Source organism: Vipera berus (genome assembly GCF_964194415.1).
Source record: "Vipera berus genome assembly, chromosome: 4".
Lineage (NCBI taxonomy): Eukaryota > Metazoa > Chordata > Lepidosauria > Squamata > Viperidae > Vipera > Vipera berus.
Window position 1 is genome coordinate 74872225 of NC_138206.1, and position 19919 is coordinate 74892143.

Here is a 19919-nt window from a genome sequence, read left to right on the forward strand (position 1 = left end):
TTCTACAGGTTTTTGGGGCTCTAGGGTTCATTCAGCACTCACCACTCCCGGAGTTCGAAGCTGGACTGTCGAACTCGACAGGGCATGCCTTCCACATCGTCCACCAAGTTAGGGAGTCGTGAATGAAATCCTGTTGAGTCCCGGGTTTCGGCACCAAAAATTGTTAGACACAAAAATAGTCACAAATTGAAATCCACTCTGTTTGTGTTACAAATAGAAAAGAAGTTTATTAGACTTCACAACAAAGTCTAAAAAGTAACGGTTTGCAAAGCGTGGTGGATTCAGGAAGGCAAACAATGCAGCCAAACACTGAACCACACCCCAAATTCCAAAATCACATATTATTATACATCCTATCGCGACGCCCCATTCCCTCCCCCATGGCCCCATTGGCTTAGGCTTTGGAGGTTACAATCTATCAGAAGTGCCTAAACAGAATACATTATCTCTGCCCCTGTTTGCTTACATTATACTAATAAGATCCCTCCCCTACTATCCTGTTTCTAGAAATGTCTCCCATCTTCTACACCTGCCAGGGGTACCAGGTACCAGAAGGTACTTAAAAACAATTCCAAGATGGTGACTCATACTGGGCCCCATGGCAACTCCTGTTCTCCCCCTCCCTCCACTTGAGGCCTGTATTTTTCCCCATATTCTCAAAGCATCTACTCAAGCAATTGATTATAAAATGATTATTATAAAATATAAAATATGATTACATGATAATACTAAAAGCATATATATTTTTATTTTTAAACTTCCTCACTACTTCCAGTTATTTTCCACAGTATTAGACTGGTTTGATACAAAACTCTTCTCCAACCACGTTCAGGACTGATCAGTAACTACTTTATTTCCTGAAGTCATACAATTTCTCCCAGTACAGCTCTTAAATATTCTGAGTTGAAGTTCTACAGCATTTCTTAATATGAGCTTTTAAAACTTTTCAGGCAAATCTATAGTGAGCTCATAGGTTATAGGATTTGGTAAAAGCACTCTTATATTAGTTCTCAGTTTTTATTTTTTATTTATGCTAGTAATAACAATTTTGTGACTTTTACAAAAATACATTTGTATATAAATAAAAAACAGGTGATGGTCTAAAGCAGCAAATCAATAGCCCATTTATTTAGTAATAATCATCTTCAATTTACTTAACTTCTGCTTTTCATTTAATTTTCTGTTAATGTTTTTAGAGCAGCATTTGCTTTCAATTGGGTTTTTTAAAGCTGAATTTCATTTTTTTCTTTGAGAAAAAAGTTTGACTTTCAGTATTGCATGCAACACGATTAAATTATAACTTTCTGTAGGTAAGCTATATAGTAACCTTTGGCAATAATGACTAAAAAGATGTAAGATGAAAGTAACTTAAGTAAAAATAAACAATTGAAGGAATTGAAGTGGAAGTCAAATAGAAATAAAGCTTCAGACCAATGTAATATGCAGTGAAAATCCAGTTCCTATGAGAAAAAATGCTACAACTTGTAACTACTGATTAAGAACTGATAAATGATCTAAACAAAATGTGTGAATTATGTGCATGCCATGGAATTTAGTTTGATTTAAAACTGCATATTCTAATTTCCATCCAACTTTCATGAGAAATATGTGCAACCAAGTTTAATATATTTAATTTTGTCGTGATGTACAGTCACAAGTTCTGAGTAACCAAGATTATGAGAATCACTCTTAGTTTCCTTTAGTTTGATTTCTCAAAGTATGCCATGCTTAAAGAGCTTTTTAATATCTTACTGTTTTTTTGGAGGAAAAAGAGAATAGATTATACATTTGCATTATGCAGAATTTTGGATTTGATTCTAAAAATCCATGCAGCTGTCTGTATCTCTTTAAAGTAGCTGTGTTTTTTCCTATACTCATGTGGCTATTGGTGAGATCAGTGGTAAAATTCTGGAAAAATACAGATATGGTAAAGACCCGTATTCATGCTCTGAACAATCTAAAACGTTTTTTTTCAAATTATTTGAATTTGAAGCACTGAGCAAACTTATTATGTATATCTGAATTTAGGAAGAACATGGGTAGGTGGAAATTATTTGACCCAATTGTCTTTGGTGTTCTGTTCTGTGTAATATACTGAACACAGCTGGACATAACATTTCAGACTTACGGGTAACAATATTTCAATAATCCAGTTCTAAGTCCCTATGGTACGTGATTTTCTGTTTGTTTCTCAGATGTGGATCCAACTTTTGTACAGTGCTGTCTTTTGGTGGCTGTTTTGCTATGCTGTGGATTCGTACTTGGTAGTTAAAAGATCAGCAGGAGTAAGGTATCACCAATGAACATTATATTTTAAACATGGGGTATTTTCAGGATGACATATTTTCATGGTTAAGTGTACATTTAGATAGCTTTCTCTTCATGGATGAATATGAATAACTATTTGCTTAATAATTAATATGAGAGCCAATTTGGTGTAGTGGTTAAGGCTGTGGTGGCTAACCTATGGCACGCATGCCACAGGTGGCATGCAGCGCCCTCTCTGTGGGCACACGCACCGTTGCCCCCGTCCTAGGCCTTCAGCTGGGTTTTATAAAACCTTTTTGCTTTAGGCCTCCGCCGCCATGTAGGGAAAAAAAGGTTCAATCAATCAATCAATTTCAACTTCTCGCGGGGAAAAAAAGATCTTGCAAAGTTGGAATTGATTGATTGAACTTTTTAGCCCCACCCAATCTGCTGTTACCACTGCAGCCATGCCCACCCAATGGGCCATGCCTACCCAATGGGCCACGCCCACCCAGCAGCTGATGATACATAAGTGGGTTTTGGGTTTTAGTTTGGGCACTTGGTCTCTAAAAGGTTTGCCATCACTGGGTTAAGGCATTAAGGTAAATACCAGGCAACTGTGAGTTCAAGTCCTGTCTTAGGCACAGAGCCAGCTGGGTGACCTTGGATCAATCACTTTCTCTCAGCCCTAGGAAAAAGGCAAAGTCAAACTATTTCTGAAAAGCTTGCCTAGTAAAATACAAGCACTTGTCCAGGCAATGTCTGAGAATTGAACACAACTGAGCGGGGGAAAAATATATTTCCTTGCTATTTAATATTTGCTATCAACGTTTAATTGGGTTTTATTCTGTTTGCTGTAGAATGTGTATTTTCATATTGATATTTTCTATTGTGATATTGCTTTGAAAAGATGTAAACTGAAACTTTTCAAAAGCTTATGTTTGTATTCTTTTTTCACCATCAGTTGTAACTTACCTTGTAATTTATATGAATGGAATTCATATAATTTTTGAAGTTGACAAGGAACAATATTCACATTTTATTTTTCTGTACAATATCATTCTAGCACTATTGTTTTGTACCATATGATGACATGGGGCTTGGCAATTTTGCTGTGCATGGAGGGAGTTGCTTTGCTCTATTATCCTTCAGTTTCTAGGTAAGTGAGTGATGGGAAGGCTTGGAAAAAAACAGAAAGATTGGGAAAAAACAGGGTTTCCCCCCCATTTTTTTTCCTTTTTTCCAAAGCTGTTTGGGAAAAAATGAAAAAAAAACCATGTTTTTTTTTCAATTTTTCCAGGTTTTTTTCCAGGCCTTCCCATCTAATATTACTAATGTTGTCTGAATTTTAAGTCATTTCAATAATTTGTTTAAATCAAAGGACACTGAAGGCTATTGGTTAGGTCCATATTTATTAAAAGGCAGGGAATCTAACATTTGAAAGCCAGCTTCACTGCCCAGGTATACAATGGAATCCAACCTTGTTATGTTGTTCAGTTTTAAGGAGATACTTTTCCAGAGTCAGGAATTTGTCAGTGTCCGTAGACAGCATGGGAATTTGCATGGTGGAGAAAAATAAGAAAGTATATACATGTCAAAAGTAATTAAAAGATCTGAAAATATTTACTTGAATAAGTCTTAGGGTCTAATGAATGTTATAAAGAAAACCCTGCAGAGCAAGCTCTTGTCACAATACAGTGCTAATGTGGATATTGACAGGAGTCATTTTTAAGGGAACCTAAATGCATGCAAATGTTTGGGCCTTCCTCCCACTACTAGCTTTTGTTATTTAACCGCAAACATCCATTTTTCCAGAGAATTTTAATCTCACAAAGGAACGCTAGTATTAGGAGGCCTGTGGGAGATGGGAAGTTGTTAAAGCAGTGAGAAGTGAAATTTGTATATGGAAGAAGTAACATCCTTTTTATTTGCTGATTTTTTTGTTCCCAGTGTTCTCAAATTCTCAAATGGGCCATGTAACCAACAACCTGCTGTATTTGTATAACCAATTAAACCATTAAGAAACATATCATGCTGGAATTGCAACTGACTCTATGTCTAATTGCTGTGTAATGAGCAAGGAGGACATGAGAGAAAAGAGGAGGTGAAATAGAGGAAAGGGTATAAGAGAGAATGAGTGATCTCATAAGTTTGGGATATTGTCTTGCTCACTTCTTTAGTACAATGCATGCAAAATTGTTGCAACCTTCAAATTCTGCTTTTATATTTTACTAGCGCTCTGCCCCGATCACATTTAAAGATATTTTATCTGAATGATTTAAATGTCTTCTCCAAATGCAAGTTATGGAATCATTTGTTCTTTTCCACATAGAACTTTAGAATATGTTCATACTTAGCCTTTTGGGGGTCAGTCAGGTTAACATTAATTTTTTGCATTAGGCTGTTTTTCAAATACATTTCAATCCCTTTTCCTATTTTTCTATAAATTGGATCAATTAACTGGCCTCCGGAAAGCTTCCACCTTCATATGATTTTGCAATATAATCATTATTTCTTTGAAAAACAGTCAGTTACTGTACTATCACTGTCAGTTAAACACTATATATTTGTTCATACAAATACAGCCTTCTGTCTGGCCATCAGTCGATGCTGCCACACTGAAGACACTTATTCAATGTATTCCTATAGCCGCATTGTAAGCAAATCATAAGAAATCTTCCTTGATTAAGCAGGAAGCTTTTTCCAACTTGGGAACAAATAAATCCGAATTATAATCATCTGCTCTCCCTATTTTACAGTTGTGAAAATGGACTGGAGCATGCAATTCCACATTATGTCACCACGTATGTTCCACTGGTGCTTGTTTTGATGGTCAACCCAATTCTTTTCAGTAGAACTGTTGTTGCTGGTAAGATTCCAAATGACAATTAGATTTTTAATAGGAAAAAATGAAGATTAACAATTCTACCTACTAGGAAAGAGGCGGGGGGCAGATCCATGGTATAGTGCCTTCTGCACTCAAAACATGGCAGGCTTGCTCTAGCTAGGCAGGATCAACTTCTTTATTGAATGAACATACTTCATTTCTGCTTTCTGCTTCTCAGTTGCATCTTTATTGAAGGGAAGGCAAGGAATCTACACAGAGAATGAAAGACGGCTGGGGACAGAGATTAAAAAACGTTTTTTCAAAATTATGATGATCATCATTGTTTGGTAAGATTAAAAAAATTAAAGGAAACTTCAAAGACAGGCAAATATATGTGTTGGATTTTTGGCTGAACTATGTGTATTTTCTTGATATGTAAGTTCTCCACTTCAATTTTAATGTAGTATTATTCCTTTGTCTCTTCCTGTTATAACTCAAAACCTTTTTTAATGTTGCCTTCGACAACAGTATTTTATCTCTCATATGTGATGGCCGCAGTGGTTAGAATGCAATATTGCAGGCTAATTCAGCTCACTGCCAGGAGTTTGATCCTCACTGGCTCAAGATTGACTCAGCCTTCCATCCTTCCGAGGTCGGTAAAAGGAGGAACCAGATTGTTGGGGATAATATGCTGACTCTGTAAACCGCTTAGAGTGTGCTATAAAATGGTATATAAGTGCTATTACTATTTCTATTGCTATGTAACAGCACAGCTTGATATGAATACTAATAAATAAAAAATCCATTTTGAAGATTTCCAGTATGCTGCACGGCCACCATGGACGTGTGGAAGACAACTCTTGTCTCCCTCGTCCAGTTTCGTATCACTGGGGGACGCTGAAGAGGGTTGAAAGTCTCCCAGTAGAGGCGACCAGCAAGCAAGGGCCATCGCAGGAGAGCAACTCTCCCATTAGAGCCAGAGAATCTCCAAACCGGTGGACGAAAGGCTGTCCATAGAGATATGGTCCGACACAAGGCTGCAGACAGCCGAAGTCGCATCTACCACCTGACATCTTTAAAGCAGCATGGAAGAGACTGGGTGAGATCTACCCCTCTTGTATCCTAATTACTTATTTACCTGCATAAGCTGCTAAAGTATTTTCGCCCTGTGGTGACGGAAGGGAGATTTTAGCCCTCCCTCCAGAAATAGCAGCGATCAACTACCCAAGGGAGTTTAAAACATTGAAAAAAATACTAGGATCCTAATTGGAACTCTATTTTCTAAAATTGGTGGATTATAAGATTTTTAATTGTCTATTCTTTATTTTTCTCTGATTTTTATTCCTATTTTTACTGAAGATCTGGGTTTTTTTTCTTTAAAATGGAAGAAAAAAACTGAAAAGATCAAAATAACTCTGGGGTGACATCTGCTGGCTGAATTTGAGATTATATGTTTAAGAGAGACTTGTTGACAGGTTAGAAAAGAGATAAGATATATCCAACCTTGAAATACCAGCTGTAAGAAATTCAGCTCTGTTTTTCACTTAGTGGATTTTCTAATTGTAAGATTTCAGTTTTAATATACTACAATGGAAGAAAAACAGGAATGGACTTTTCCTACAGAGGAAGAACAGCAACAAACTCTTTGTATCTTAAAAGCGATTGTCCAAACTCTCCTTACAGCTTGAGATGAAATAAGAAACGGCACGAAAAAACAAGAAAGCATCCTGGACATTCAAACTCAAACTATGATTTCAACTAAAGAATCATCTATACAGAAGTCTACAGAAAAAGTGGAACAACTAAATGCTACAATAAAAGATTCAACTTTTCAACAAATACAGATAATGGAAGATACAGAAAAGAAATTGATAACAGAAAAAGGAAAGTACTTTTCTTATAAATCAAAAGGAATCTGAAGATTCAAAAGAAAAATAGATGAAAGATAAATATTTTGGGACAGCCATGTCCAGCTGGAAAAACAAGGAGACAACCTGCTAGATCAGCTAGTCCTCTTAAAAAAAGGCAAGTGGATGGTCTTTTCAACACCAAATGAGCTACAACAACACAAGGAGATCTGCTTGATGATTTAAAAGCAAAGACACAGAAGATGATCTGGCAAAGAAAGAAAGCTAGAATAAGACTGAAAAGAAATAGGTTTTTGATTTACACATGAGATCTAAAGTAGAATATACACAAATAGATAAAACATTTATTCTGAATATAAGACATTATAATTGTATGAGATAAAGAAAATTTTGGTCATGCAAAATTTAGAAGTACAAATATTAAAATAAGAATTTTTATATTGTTTTATTAATTTGTTAAGATAAATGATAGATAAATACTAGATTTTGTGAGGAATGGTGATAAAGGAATTGTGGACAATTAAAAATCTGGAAAAAATAAATATTAAATGTTAAATTTAAATATTAGGGGAAAATTAAAACTGAGAAAAGCTTATTAGATCACTGATGGGTTAAAAGATTGAATGTTAAAAAGAATTAAGATTTGAATATAAGATATTGTGATGAGCTGAGACAAAGAAAAATTTTGGATAAATTAAACCTAGAAGTATAAAAACTAAGAATTAAATTTGAATACTGGTTTGTGGTATAAATGTTAACAGTAAAAAAAATGATTCCAATCAAATATGAGATAGTAAACTAAAAGAAGAAAAAAGAGGAAATAAGTGTGGAAATAAAAGTAATCTTGGCTATTAAATTGGAGATTTTAAGATACTTGAGAATTACTAGAAAATAAGAATACTACCTTGTACTGTTAATTGGTTGATGTAGATGGCGAGAAGCCTATATAGATAAGAAGTGTATTCAGAACTTTAGACTGCGGGGGAATCGTGATAAAAATTGGGGTCATTTAAAATTTGGAAATGATAAAGAATAAATGTTAATTTTAAAATATGGAAAATTAAAATTAAAAAAAATTAGGTCATTGACTGTCTAAAAGATGGAATGTTAAATTAATTAAGATACATATAAATTGAAGATTTTGATGAATATTAGAAAGTTATTTGTTGTTTGATAGAATAAGAACTGTGTTGGCTTGAATGTTGTTGTTGTTGTTAGCTGCGAAGTCGTGTCCAACCCATCGCAACCCTATGGACAACATTCCTCCAGGCCTTCCTGTCCTCTACCATCTTCTGGAGTCCATTTAAGTTCATGCCTACTGCTTCAGTGACTCCATCCAGCCACCTCATTCTCTGTCGTCCCCTTCTTCTATTGCCCTCGATCTTTCCCAGCATTAGGCTCTTCTCCAGTGAGTCCTTCCTTCTCATTAGGTGGCCAAAGTATTTGAGTTTTAGCTTCAGGATCTGGCCTTCTAAAGAGCAGTCAGGATTGATCTCTTCTAGGACTGACCAGTTTGATCGCCTTGCAGTCCAAGGGACTCGCAGGAGTCTGCTCCAGCACCACAGTTCAAAGGCCTCAATTCTTTGGCGCTCAGCCTTTCTTATGGTCCAACTTTCACTGCCATACATTGCAACTGGGAAGACCATAGCCTTGACTATACGCACTTTTGTTGACAGGGTGATGTCTCTGCTTTTTAGTGTGCTGTCTAGATTTGCCATGGCTTTCCTCCCCAGGAGCAAGCGTCTTTTAATTTCTTGGCTACAGTCCCCATCTGCAGTGATCTTGGAGCCCAGGAAAATAAAATCTGTCACTACCTCCATTTCTTCCCCATCTATTTGCCAGGAATTGAGAGGGCCAGATGCCATGATCTTGGTTTTCTTAATGTTAAGTTTCAACCCAAGTTTTGCACTCTCCTTCTTCACCTGCAACAAGAGGCTCTTTAGTTCTTCTTCACTTTCTGCCATTAGAGTGGTATCATCTGCATATCTTAGGTTGTTGATATTTCTTCCGGCAATCTTAATTCCAACTTTTGATTCATCTAGCCCTGCCTTTCTCATGATGTGCTCTGCATATAAGTTAAATAGGCAGGGTGACAGTATACAGCCTTGCCGGACTCCTTTCCCAATTTTGAACCAATCAGTGGTTCCGTGTCCAGTTCTCACTGTTGCTTCTTGACCCGCATATAGGTTTCTCAAGAGACAAATAAGATGGTCTGGTACTCCCATCTCTTTAAGAACTTGCCACAGTTTGTTATGATCCACACAATCAAAGGCTTTAGCATAGTCAATGAAGCAGAAGTAGATGTTTTTCTGGAACTCCCTAGCTTTCTCCATGATCCAGCGTATGTTGGCAATTTGATCTCTAGTTCCTCTGCCTCTTCGAAATCCTGCCTGTACTTCTGGTAGTTCTCGATCCACATACTGCTGAAGTCTAGCTTGTAGGATTTTAAGCATGACTTTACTAGCATGAGAAATGAGTGCAATGGTGCGATAGTTTGAACATTCTTTGGCACTGCCTTTCTTTGGAATTGGAATGTAAACTGATCTTTTCCAATCCTGTGGCCACTGTTGAGTTTTCCAAATTTGCTGGCAAATTGAGTGTAGCACTTTTACTGCATTGTCTTTTAAGATTTTGAATAGCTCAGCTGGAATACTGTCACCTCCACTAGCTTTGTTGTTGCTCAGCTTTTCTAAGGCCCACTTCACTTCACATTCTAGGATGTCTGGCTCGAGGTCAGTGACCACCTCATTGTGATTATCAGGGATGTTAAGCTCATTCTTGTATAGTTCTTCTGTGTAATTTTGCCACCTCTTCTTAATCTCTTCTGCTTCTGTTAGGTCCCTGCCATTTTGGTCCTTTATCATGCCCATTTTTGCATTAAACGTTCCCTTCATTTCTCCAATTTTCTTGAAAAGATCTCTGGTCCTCCCTATTCTATTGTTTTCTTCTATTTCTTTGCACTGTTCATTTAAGAAGGCATTCTTATCTCTTCTAGCTATTCTCTGGAATTCTGCATTCAATTGGGCATATCTTTCTTTTTCTCCCTTGCCTTTCGCTTCCCTCCTTTCCTCAGCTATTTGCAAAGCTTCCTCAGACAGCCATTTTGCTTTCTTGCATTTCTTTTTCTTTGGGATGGTTTTAGTTGCTACTTCTTGTACAATGTTGTGAACCTCCGTCCATAGTTCTTCAGGCACTCTGTCTATCAGATCTAATTCCTTAAATCTATTTGTCACCTCTACTGTATATTCGTCAGGGATATGATTTAGTTCATACCTGAGTGGCCTAGTGCTTTTCCCTACTTTCTTCAGTTTAAGCCTAAATTTTGCAATAAGAAGCTCATGGTCTGAGCCACAGTCAGCTCCTGGTCTTGTTTTTACTGACTGTATAGAGCTTCTCTATCTTTGGCTGCAGAGCATATAGTCAATCTGAGTTCTGTGTTGACCGTCTGGTGATGTCCATGTGTAGAGTCATCTCTTGGGTTGTTGGAAAAGAGTGTTTGCTATGACCATCGTATTCTCTTGACAAAATTCTATCACCCTGTGCCCTGCTTCATTTTGTACTCCAAGGCCAAACTTGCCTGTTATTCCAGTTATCTTTTGGCTTCCTACTTTAGCATTCCAATCCCCCATGATGATAAGGACATCATTTTTTGGTGTTAGTTCTATAAGGTGCTGTAGGGCTTCATAGAACCGGTCAATTTCATCCTCTTCAGCACCAGTGGTTGGGGCATAGACCTAGACTACTGTGATATTGAATGGTTTGCCTTGGATTCAAACTGAGATCATTCTGTCATTTTGGGGATTGTATCCCAGTATTGCTTTTCCTACTCTTTTATTGACTATGAAGGCTACTCCATTTCTTCTGAGGGATTTTTGCCCGCAATAGTATACCTGATGGTCATCTGAATTAAATTCACCCATTCCTGTCCATTTTAGTTTGCTGATTCCTAAGATGTCAATGTTCAGTCTTGTCATCTCTTGTTTGACCACGTCCAGCTTGCCTTGATTCATGGATCTTACATTCTAGGTTCCTATGGAGAAAAAGTCTTTACAGCATTGGACTTTCCTTTCACCACCAGATACATCCACAGCTGAGCGTTCTTTCGGCTTTGGCCCAGTCGCTTCATTCTTTCTGGCGCTACTAGTACTAGCCCTCTGCTCTTCCCCAGTAGCATATTGGACGCCTTCCAACCTGAGGGGCTCATCTTCCAGCGTCATATCGTTTTGCCTTTTGGTACTGTCCATAGGGTTTTCATGGCAAAGATACTGGAGTGGGTTGCCATTTCCTTCTCCAGTGGATCACGTTTTGTCAGAACTCTCTGCTATGACCTGTCCGTCTTGGGTGGCCCTGCACGGCATAGCTCATAGCTTCATTGAATTACGCAAGCTCCTTCACCACGACAAGGCAGTAATCCATGAAGGGGGTTGGCTTGAATATGAGAGTATAAATAAAGCGGGAAAGAGAAGGAATTAGTTGTTGTAACACTGAGATCTGTATTGATGATACTTAAATGTAATGGAATTATTGTACTCAGCTGCCACATTGCTTTTCAAATATGTTAATGCAATATTAGAAAATTAATTTTAAAAAATTTAAAAAATAAAAATAAAAAATCCATTTTATAACTGTAGTTATAATAGTGCTCTAATAAAAAACACATTATTTAATAATTTTTATGTGCTTCTGTCTCTTTGAAGGAATTCTAACAAAATAATTATGTGTACTCATACTAATATTTATTATCCCTGAAAGGAAAACAAGTAATGTTGATAGAAAGTTGTTTTAATTTTGCTTTGAAAATAACAAATAATTATAAAGCTTTCTGTCTTGTTTTTATCCATAACTTTTACATTCATAAAAGCTGGTCATCAAATATCATAAATGAGTGTCTTCTGTTCTACCTGGAAATGCAGCCAGATATCAGTGGAAGCTCCTTGAAAAATATCAGAACTGCTGCACTGATCACATGGATTATAATGGTATGAGCTTTTCTAGTTGGTTACAGGGAAACTGCCAGGATATTTAAGGCCTCCTCCTGTACATATGGAAATTTTAAGCAAATTTACTGGGTTCACAGTTTATATACAACTGTGGTTTGATTAACAGTAACTTATTTAATAATCTGTGATTGTTGAGTTTATATAATGGTGTTAAGCCAATCTGTGGCTTTGGATGTCATGAGTCCAGCCATGCATATATGTATGAAAAGTTTGTTGAGGTGAGTAAGGGGAAAACACATTCTAAGATATTTTAAAATAGTTTGTATATACAACTTGTATATAAAAATATATGTATCCAGTGGTGCCTAGAAACTTGTGAACCCTTTTGAATTTTCAGTATTTCTGCATAAATATGACCTAAACCATGACCTGTTCTCCACACAACTAGATAAAGAGAACTCAGTTAAACAAATGAGTCAAAAACATTATACTTGTTCATCTATTGAGTAAAATGATCCAAAGCCACATTTCTGTGTGTGCTGTGGTGAGATTCAAGTATGTGAACAACCAGTTCTCTGTGTGGATGCCGCTTCTGGAAGTCCATTCTGGGCCTGGGCAACAAAAAAATTATCTACCAGTTCTGCCGAAGTGGTGCAAACCGGCTGAATCCCACCACTGTGTATGTGGCAAAAGTATGTCTTTTATCTAGTCTTAGGACTTGTGTGGGGAAGAGATCATGTTTCAAGTCATTTTCAAAAGGGTTCACAGACTTTTAAGCATCACTGTAGTTGTATTGAAGTATTTATATAAGTTGAGTCATATCAAACTTGGTTCCTAAGAACGTCTTTGCCAGTTTTTCCTTTTTTAATTTTATATTGTAGCGACTATACACCAAACATTTTTTCTTCTTGTCCTCTGCCTCCTGCTATCATTATCTTGCCTCTCCTATGTGCTTTTGATGCCATTCATTTCCTGTGAACTATCTTTCACATTGCTTGGCACTCTCTCCCCGTTTTTGTCTGTTTTTTTAGCTGGAATTTTCTTGTGTCATTCATAGCTATTTTTCTCTATTCTTAGCAGGGATTTGACTTTGCTAGAAATCTTATTCCTACCCCAATGTTGTTTTACTCATTCTGACTTCATATTAGCCAGCAACTCTATAAAAATGGTCTTCTTGGGCATGACCAAAAAGCCTTGGGACTTCTGGGGAACCAATGGTGGACTGAAGATGATTCTGCTTTCAGCAGAGCCAATGGTGGAATAAGGAGCTGGCAAATGGATTGGCACCTCAAAATTCCATTCCAAGATGGCGGCCACAGAGGAAGCATGGTTACATCGTGGGAAGAGAAGTTGCTATTAAACTAAGTTATCTTAAACTAAGACAAAACAATAGGAGAAGAGGAAAGATAAGTCAGAAAAATAAAAAAGACTAGAGAAGAGAAAAGGAGAAGAAAGATCTGCATAGCAGAGAGGAGAATCAGCTGTGGGGCATAGAAGAAAGCCAACTGAGAGCAGTGCAATGACCAGCAGAGAGGAGAAACAGGAGAGCCGGTGAGATTGTGGAGAAGGGAGGAGAGCCAGCCAGGAAGAGAAGAGGAGAGTTTACTGTGAACTATCCAGGCAGCGCTGTTTGCTGAAGGAAGCAGAACACTGGCATCATGGACCAGCAAATGGGACCCATGTGGCTGCAAAGCTGTTGGTAGGGGTGGTGAAACATTGCTGTTATGTATGCAGGCATCTGCATAGCAACAGCCATCAGGGGGCGTTGGCCTGGACAGTTTCGGCGGGAAACCTAGGGCCAACCCCATTGGCTGTTAGCTTACCTGGCCAGGTATATAAGGAGGCCAGGTAGCCCTCATTCCCCAGTTCACTTCCCCTTCCAATAAAGAGCTGAACTCACACACCGGCTGGCGTCTCTCTTGCGTCGGACCCACTACACAATAATTGCAGTACAGTAGACCAGGGCCTACAGCCGGCAGCAGACCAGGTTCTATGGACACTGGCAGACCAGGTTTTACTGGGACTTGACTGGGAGGCCTGCAGGTGGCAATGAGGCAGCACAACAGAAGCAGCAGAACAGCAGAGGACTCAACTGGCAGCTCGAGAGAACCTGGCTGAAAGTTGGAGACAGCAATGGCCGGAGATGGAGTGGTGGAGTGGCAGATGGAGGCAGTTGGTAAGAAGGCCCAGTAGAGAAAACCTGGCTATTAAACCTGCTCAGCAGAGAAAAACCAACTAGCAAACCTGCCCAGCTCAAAAAGACTGGCTATTAGACCAGCTTACCACAGGAAAAACTAGCTGAACATAGAAGAGACCTCAAAGGGGCAACAGCTGGAGGCAACTGGGGGCAATTAGAAAGACCGGCTGAGGACAGGTTGTTGTTGTTAGTTGCAAAGTCGTGTCCGACCCATTGCAACCCCATGGACCACGTTCCTCCAGGCCTTTCTGACCTCTACCATCTTCTGGAGTCCATTTAAGCTCATGCCTACTGCTTCAGTGACTCCATCCAACCACCTCATTCTCTGTCATCCCCTTCTTCTCTTGCACTCAACCTTTCCCAGCATTAGGCTCTTCTCCAGTGAGTCCTTCCTTCTCATAAGGTGGCCAAAGTATTTGAGTTTCAACTTCAGGATCTGGCCTTCTAAAGAGCAGTCAGGGTGGATCTCCTCTAGGACTGACCGGTTTGATCGCCTTGCAGTCCAAGGGACTCGCAGGAGTCTTCTCCAGGACCATAGTTCAAAGGCTTCAATTCTTTGGCGCTCAGCCTTTCTTATGGTCCAACTTTCACAGCCATACCTTGCAACTTGGGAAGATCATAGCCTTGACTACATACATGCACTTTTGTTGACAGGCTGATGTCTCTGCTTTTTACTGTGCTGTCTAGATTTGCCATGGCTTTCCGCCCCAGGAGCAAGTGTCTTTTAATATCTTGGCTGCACTCCCTGTCTGCAGTGATCTTGGAGCCCAGGAAAATAAAATCTGTCACTACCTCCATTTCTTCCCCATCTATTTGCCAGGAATTGAGAGGGCCGGATGCCATGATCTTGGTTTTCTTAATGTTTAGTTTCAACCCAACTTTTGCACTCTCCTTCTTTACTCACAACAAGAGGCTCTTTAGTTCCTCTTCACTTTCTTATTAGAGTGGTATCATCTGCATATCTTAGGTTATTGATATTTCTCCTGACAATCTTAATTCCAACTTTTGATTCATCTAGCCCTGACTTTCTCATGATGTGCTCTGCATATAAGTTTCTCCATGATCCAGCTTATGTTGGCAATTTGATCTCTAGTTCCTCTGCCTCTTCAAAATCCTGCCTGTACTTCTGGTAGTTCTTGATCCACATACTGCTGGAGTCTAGCTTGTAGGATTTTAAGCATAACTTTACTAGCATGTGAAATGAGTGCAATGGTGCGATAGTTTGATCATTCTTTGGCATTGCCTTTCTTTGGAATTGGAATGTAAACTGATCTTTTCCAATCCTGTGGCCACTGTTGAGTTTTCCAAATTTGCTGGCAAATTGAGTGTAACACTTTTACTGCATCGTCTTTTTAAGATTTTGAATAGCTCAGCTGGAATACTGTTACCTCCACTAGCTTTGTTGTTGCTCAGCTTTCCTAAGGCCCATTTCACTTCACATTCTAGGATGTCTGGCTCAAGTTCAGTGACCACCTCATCATGGTTATCTGGGGCATTAAGCTCGTTCTTGTATAGTTCTTCTGTGTAATTTTTCCACCTCTTCTTAATCTCTTCTGCCTCTGTTAGGTCCCTGCCTTTATCATGCCCATTTTTTGCATGAAACCTTCCCTTCATCTCTCTAATTTTCTTGAAGAGATCTCTAGTCCTCCCTTGGATGCTTTCTAATTTTCTTGAAGAGATCTCTAGTCCTCCCTTGGATGCTTTCCAATCTGAGGGGCTCATCTTCCAGCATCATATCTTTTTTCCTTTTGGTACTGTCCATGGGGTTTTCATGGCAAAGATACTGGAGCGGGTTGCCATTTCCTTTTCCAGTGGTTCACATTTTGTCAGAACTCTCTGCCATGACCTGTCCGTCTTGGGTGGCCCTGCACAGCAAAGATGTGGCTGAGAACCTAACCAAAATAATTAGGCCTACTGATTACTACCCTCTCCTACTCCTTCACATTGGAATGAATGACACAACAAAGAATCTGAGTACAATAGTGAGAGATTACAAACAACTAGGCAATAAAAGGCCAACACCCATTGAGGGGAAAAAGAATTCTAGAAATAAACCATTTGCTAAAGAGTTGGTGTTGCCAACTCCTGGAATGTGGACTGCATTTCCTACGCAAAGGATTCTTGGCAAGGGATGGGCTACACCTCACGAAAACAGGGAAAAATGTACTTGGAAAAAGACTGGCCCAACTCATCAGGATGGCTTTAAACTAAAATTGAGGGGGGAGGGTGACCAAAACCATCCAAAACCAATCATAAATCCCAAGAAAACAAATCAAACAATTGATTTGTGCTTAGATTGTAAGCCGCCCTGAGTCTTCAGAGAAGGGTGGGATATAAATGGGATTAAAAACAAACAAACAATGAGGTAGGCAGAGATGAGAAAAAAGAAAAACCTAAACAACAATCAGGAGATAAAGGAAACATACCCATGAACAGGCATAAAAGTCTTAAATGCTTATATACAAATGCTCAAAGTTTGGGGAACAAACAGGGCGAACTAGAAGCAATAGTACACGAGGGAGGGTATGACATAGCTGGCATTATAGGAGGAGGAAACTACACATAAAGCCATACTGGACTTAATTCTAACTAATAGAGAAGAAGTGATAGAGGGAGTTGAAGTTGCCAGAACCTTGGGCAAAAGTGGAATTTAATATAACACAAACACTATCAACAGAAAACAATCCAACCAGGTTCTTAAACTTCAAAAGAGCTGACTTTAACAAACTCAGAACCTAGAAAAAATCCCATGAATGAAAATCTTAAAGGGGAAAGCAACCCAAGAAGCATGGGAAACTCTGAAAAATGCATTCATAAAAGCCCAGACCACCACAATACCACTGAAAAAGAAAAGAAATTCAAGAAGAATCCAGCATGGCTGCACAAAGATCTCTCTGACAAACTTAAAAGACAAAGAGGACAAATACAAAAAATGGAAAGAGGGGCACATAATTAAGGCCAATTATCAGCAGACCGCCAGAACATGCAAAGATGAAGTCAGGTAAGCAAAGGCTCGGAACGAACAAAGACTTGCAACAGAAATCATGGATAATAAAAAAAAGTTTCTTCCAACATATTAATAACAAGAAAAAAGTTAAGGAAACTGTAGGTCCACTAAAGAAAGAAAACGGCAAGAAAATAACAGGCAACAGGGAGAAAGCAGAGCTCCTTAACTCATACTTTGCAACAGTCTTCACACAAAAAGAAACTATAGCCCAACATACCAAAAAAAACTACTGCAAATGACAAATTAGAAACAAAAATTAAAAGAAGCAAGAAAATGGTAAAAGAACATCTATTCGACCTTGATGAATATAAATCACCGGGGCCTGACAGATTACATCCCAGAGTTCTGAAGGAGCTGGCAGATGTTATTTCAGAACCATTGCACCACATCTTTCAAAAATCCTGGAGCACCGGGGAAGTATCTGAAGATTGGAAAAGGGCTGATGTGGTTCCCATCTTCAAGAAAGGAAAAAAAACATACCCAGGAAACTACACACCAATCAGTTTAACACCTGGGAAGATCCTAGAAAAGATAATCAAAAAACAGATCTGTGAACAACTAGAAGCAAACAAAGTTATAACTAGTAGCCAGCACGTGTTTGTTAAAAACAGATCATGCCAAACCAATCTTATTTCATTCTTTGACAAAGTGACTAAACTAATAGACCAGTGAAATACTGTGGACGTAGTATACTTAGACTTCAATAAGGCATTTGATAAAGTAGGCCACAATGTACTCCTTGGTAAGATAGAAAAAGCTGGAACAGACAACATCACCACCAGATGGATCTGTAGCTGGCTGGCAAACTGTACTCAAAGAGTAGTCCTCAACGGCACTACATCCACATGGAGAGAAGTAAGCAGTGGGGTACCACAAGGTTCCATTTTAGGCCCAGTACTCTTCAATATCTTCATCAATGACTTAGATGAGAGAATTGAAGGGGAACTCATCAAATTTGCAGGAGTAGCCATCACCCCAGAAGATAATCTCAGGATCCAAAAAGATCTTGACATACTTGAACAATGGGCCCTATCCAACAAAATGAGTTTCAGTGTGGAGAAAAGCAAAGTTTTACATTTAGGCAGGAAAAATCAAAGGTACAAGTACAGATTGGGCAAGACCTGGCTTAAAAACAGTAACTGTGAAAGGGACCTTGGAGTCCTAGTGGACGATCACTTAACCATGAGCCAGTAACATGCAGCAGCCGCCAAGAAATCCAATACAATCCTGGGTTGTATAAAGAGAGGCATAGAATCAAGATCACACAAGGTATTGGTACCGCTTTATAAAACCCTAGTAAGACCACATCTGGAATACTGCAGCCAATTTTGGTCACCATATCACAAAAAAGATGATCAAAGTTAGGAAAAAATTCAGAGACGAGCAACTAAGATGATCAAAGGCCTGGAGACTAAAACATATAAAGAACGGCTGCAGGACTTGGCTTTGGCTAGTCTAAAGAAAAGAAGAAATAGGGGTGATATGATAGCAATATTCCAGTATTTGAGGGGCTGCCACAAAGAAGAGGGGGTCAAACTATTCTCCAAAGCACCAGAGGGCAGGACAAGAAACAATAGTTGGAAAGTGATCAAAGAGAGAAGCAACCTAGAATTAAGGAGAAACTTCCTGACAGTGAGGACAATTAACCATTGGAACAGCTCACCTCCAGAAATCGTGGGCGCTCCATCACTGGAGATTTTTAAGAGAGACTAGACAGTCACTTGTCTGAGATGATATAGGTTCTCCTGCTTGAGCAGGAGGCTGGACTAAAAGACCTCCAAGGTCCCTTCCAGCTTCTATTCTGTTCTGTTCTGTTCTGTTCTATTGTATTCAAGCTGGCATTACTTAAGATATATTTATTCCTGCATTTTGTTGTCTATTTTTTTATAGAGGATGACTATGTAATTTGAGGTCTGATTCTTTAGTCTGAAATAGGAGATAATAATAGCAGAGAAAGCAGGGCTACTTTACTGCTTTAAGTCCTCACCAGAAAGTATAATAAGCTGCATTTTGGCCCTCAAATAACTTCCTCTGTTCTTTCCTTCCTAGGGAGTGCTGAACCCCATGCAAGGCTTTCTTTTCACGTTGGCTTTTTATGGCTGGACTGGCTGGAATCTGGACTTGCAGTGGCAGAAAAACCCAATTCCATGGGATTCTCTCTCCACCTCAACTGCTGCTGGAAATGGCTATGCTTTGCCAAGTGGAAGCTCAGTGAATTTCCATGACTCAAAGAAAACATCAACAGAGCCCATCTATCAGACAGATGAAACTTTAAGCATACTGTCTGAAGGAAATCTGGGCACCAATGAGGGATTAATGAAGAATTCTCCTATCTACCAAGGCTGGTAAACTTCAGGATTCACTCACACATACATTGACAAGATTTTATCTGCTTAAAATGCTGTTAGCTTGTTTATTCAATTAGTAGACCAGTGCCGAGGAATGGATACATGATCCAGACCTTGAAGAAATGTTCCACTTAATATTTACACCAGGTGACACATCATTTTTTAAACTGGACTCTCTAATCATTTATTTAAAAAAACAAAACAAATAATAAATAGTTGTTGAGGCAAATATACCAATAAATTCTGAGCATGTCAGAATAAGCTACTAGTAAATTCTTTAATCTGCTTTTATGTCTTCTTCTGCTTGCATTGCCAGCAAAAGACAATTTTACTTAATAAAAGATATTAGGAAATCTTATAATTCTAATGATTTATTTTAAAATTTAAAACTAAACATGCCACTGTAACCAGCATGTAATTTACAGAGCATTGCTTCCTATGATTGCCTACTTTTTTGCTTGTTTGCTTTTCCTCAGTTGAAATCA

General features: G+C 38.7%; 1 protein-coding gene across 1 annotated transcript in view; it reads left to right on the top strand.

Annotated features, from left to right (window-relative positions):
* The window catches only part of GPR143 (G protein-coupled receptor 143), a gene marked incomplete at its 5' end in the record, with an annotated part of 35214 nt that extends 15638 nt beyond the window's left edge, over positions 1 to 19576 (top strand). The window contains 6 exons of the mRNA XM_081327461.1: positions 2196 to 2290; positions 3314 to 3406; positions 5007 to 5116; positions 5313 to 5421; positions 11804 to 11921; positions 19136 to 19576. Coding sequence (XP_081183587.1) covers positions 2196 to 2290; positions 3314 to 3406; positions 5007 to 5116; positions 5313 to 5421; positions 11804 to 11921; positions 19136 to 19435 — 825 coding nt within the window. The 3' untranslated portion in view covers positions 19436 to 19576. The remainder of the gene's footprint in view (positions 1 to 2195; positions 2291 to 3313; positions 3407 to 5006; positions 5117 to 5312; positions 5422 to 11803; positions 11922 to 19135) is intronic.
* Positions 19577 to 19919: the final 343 nt, after the last annotated feature.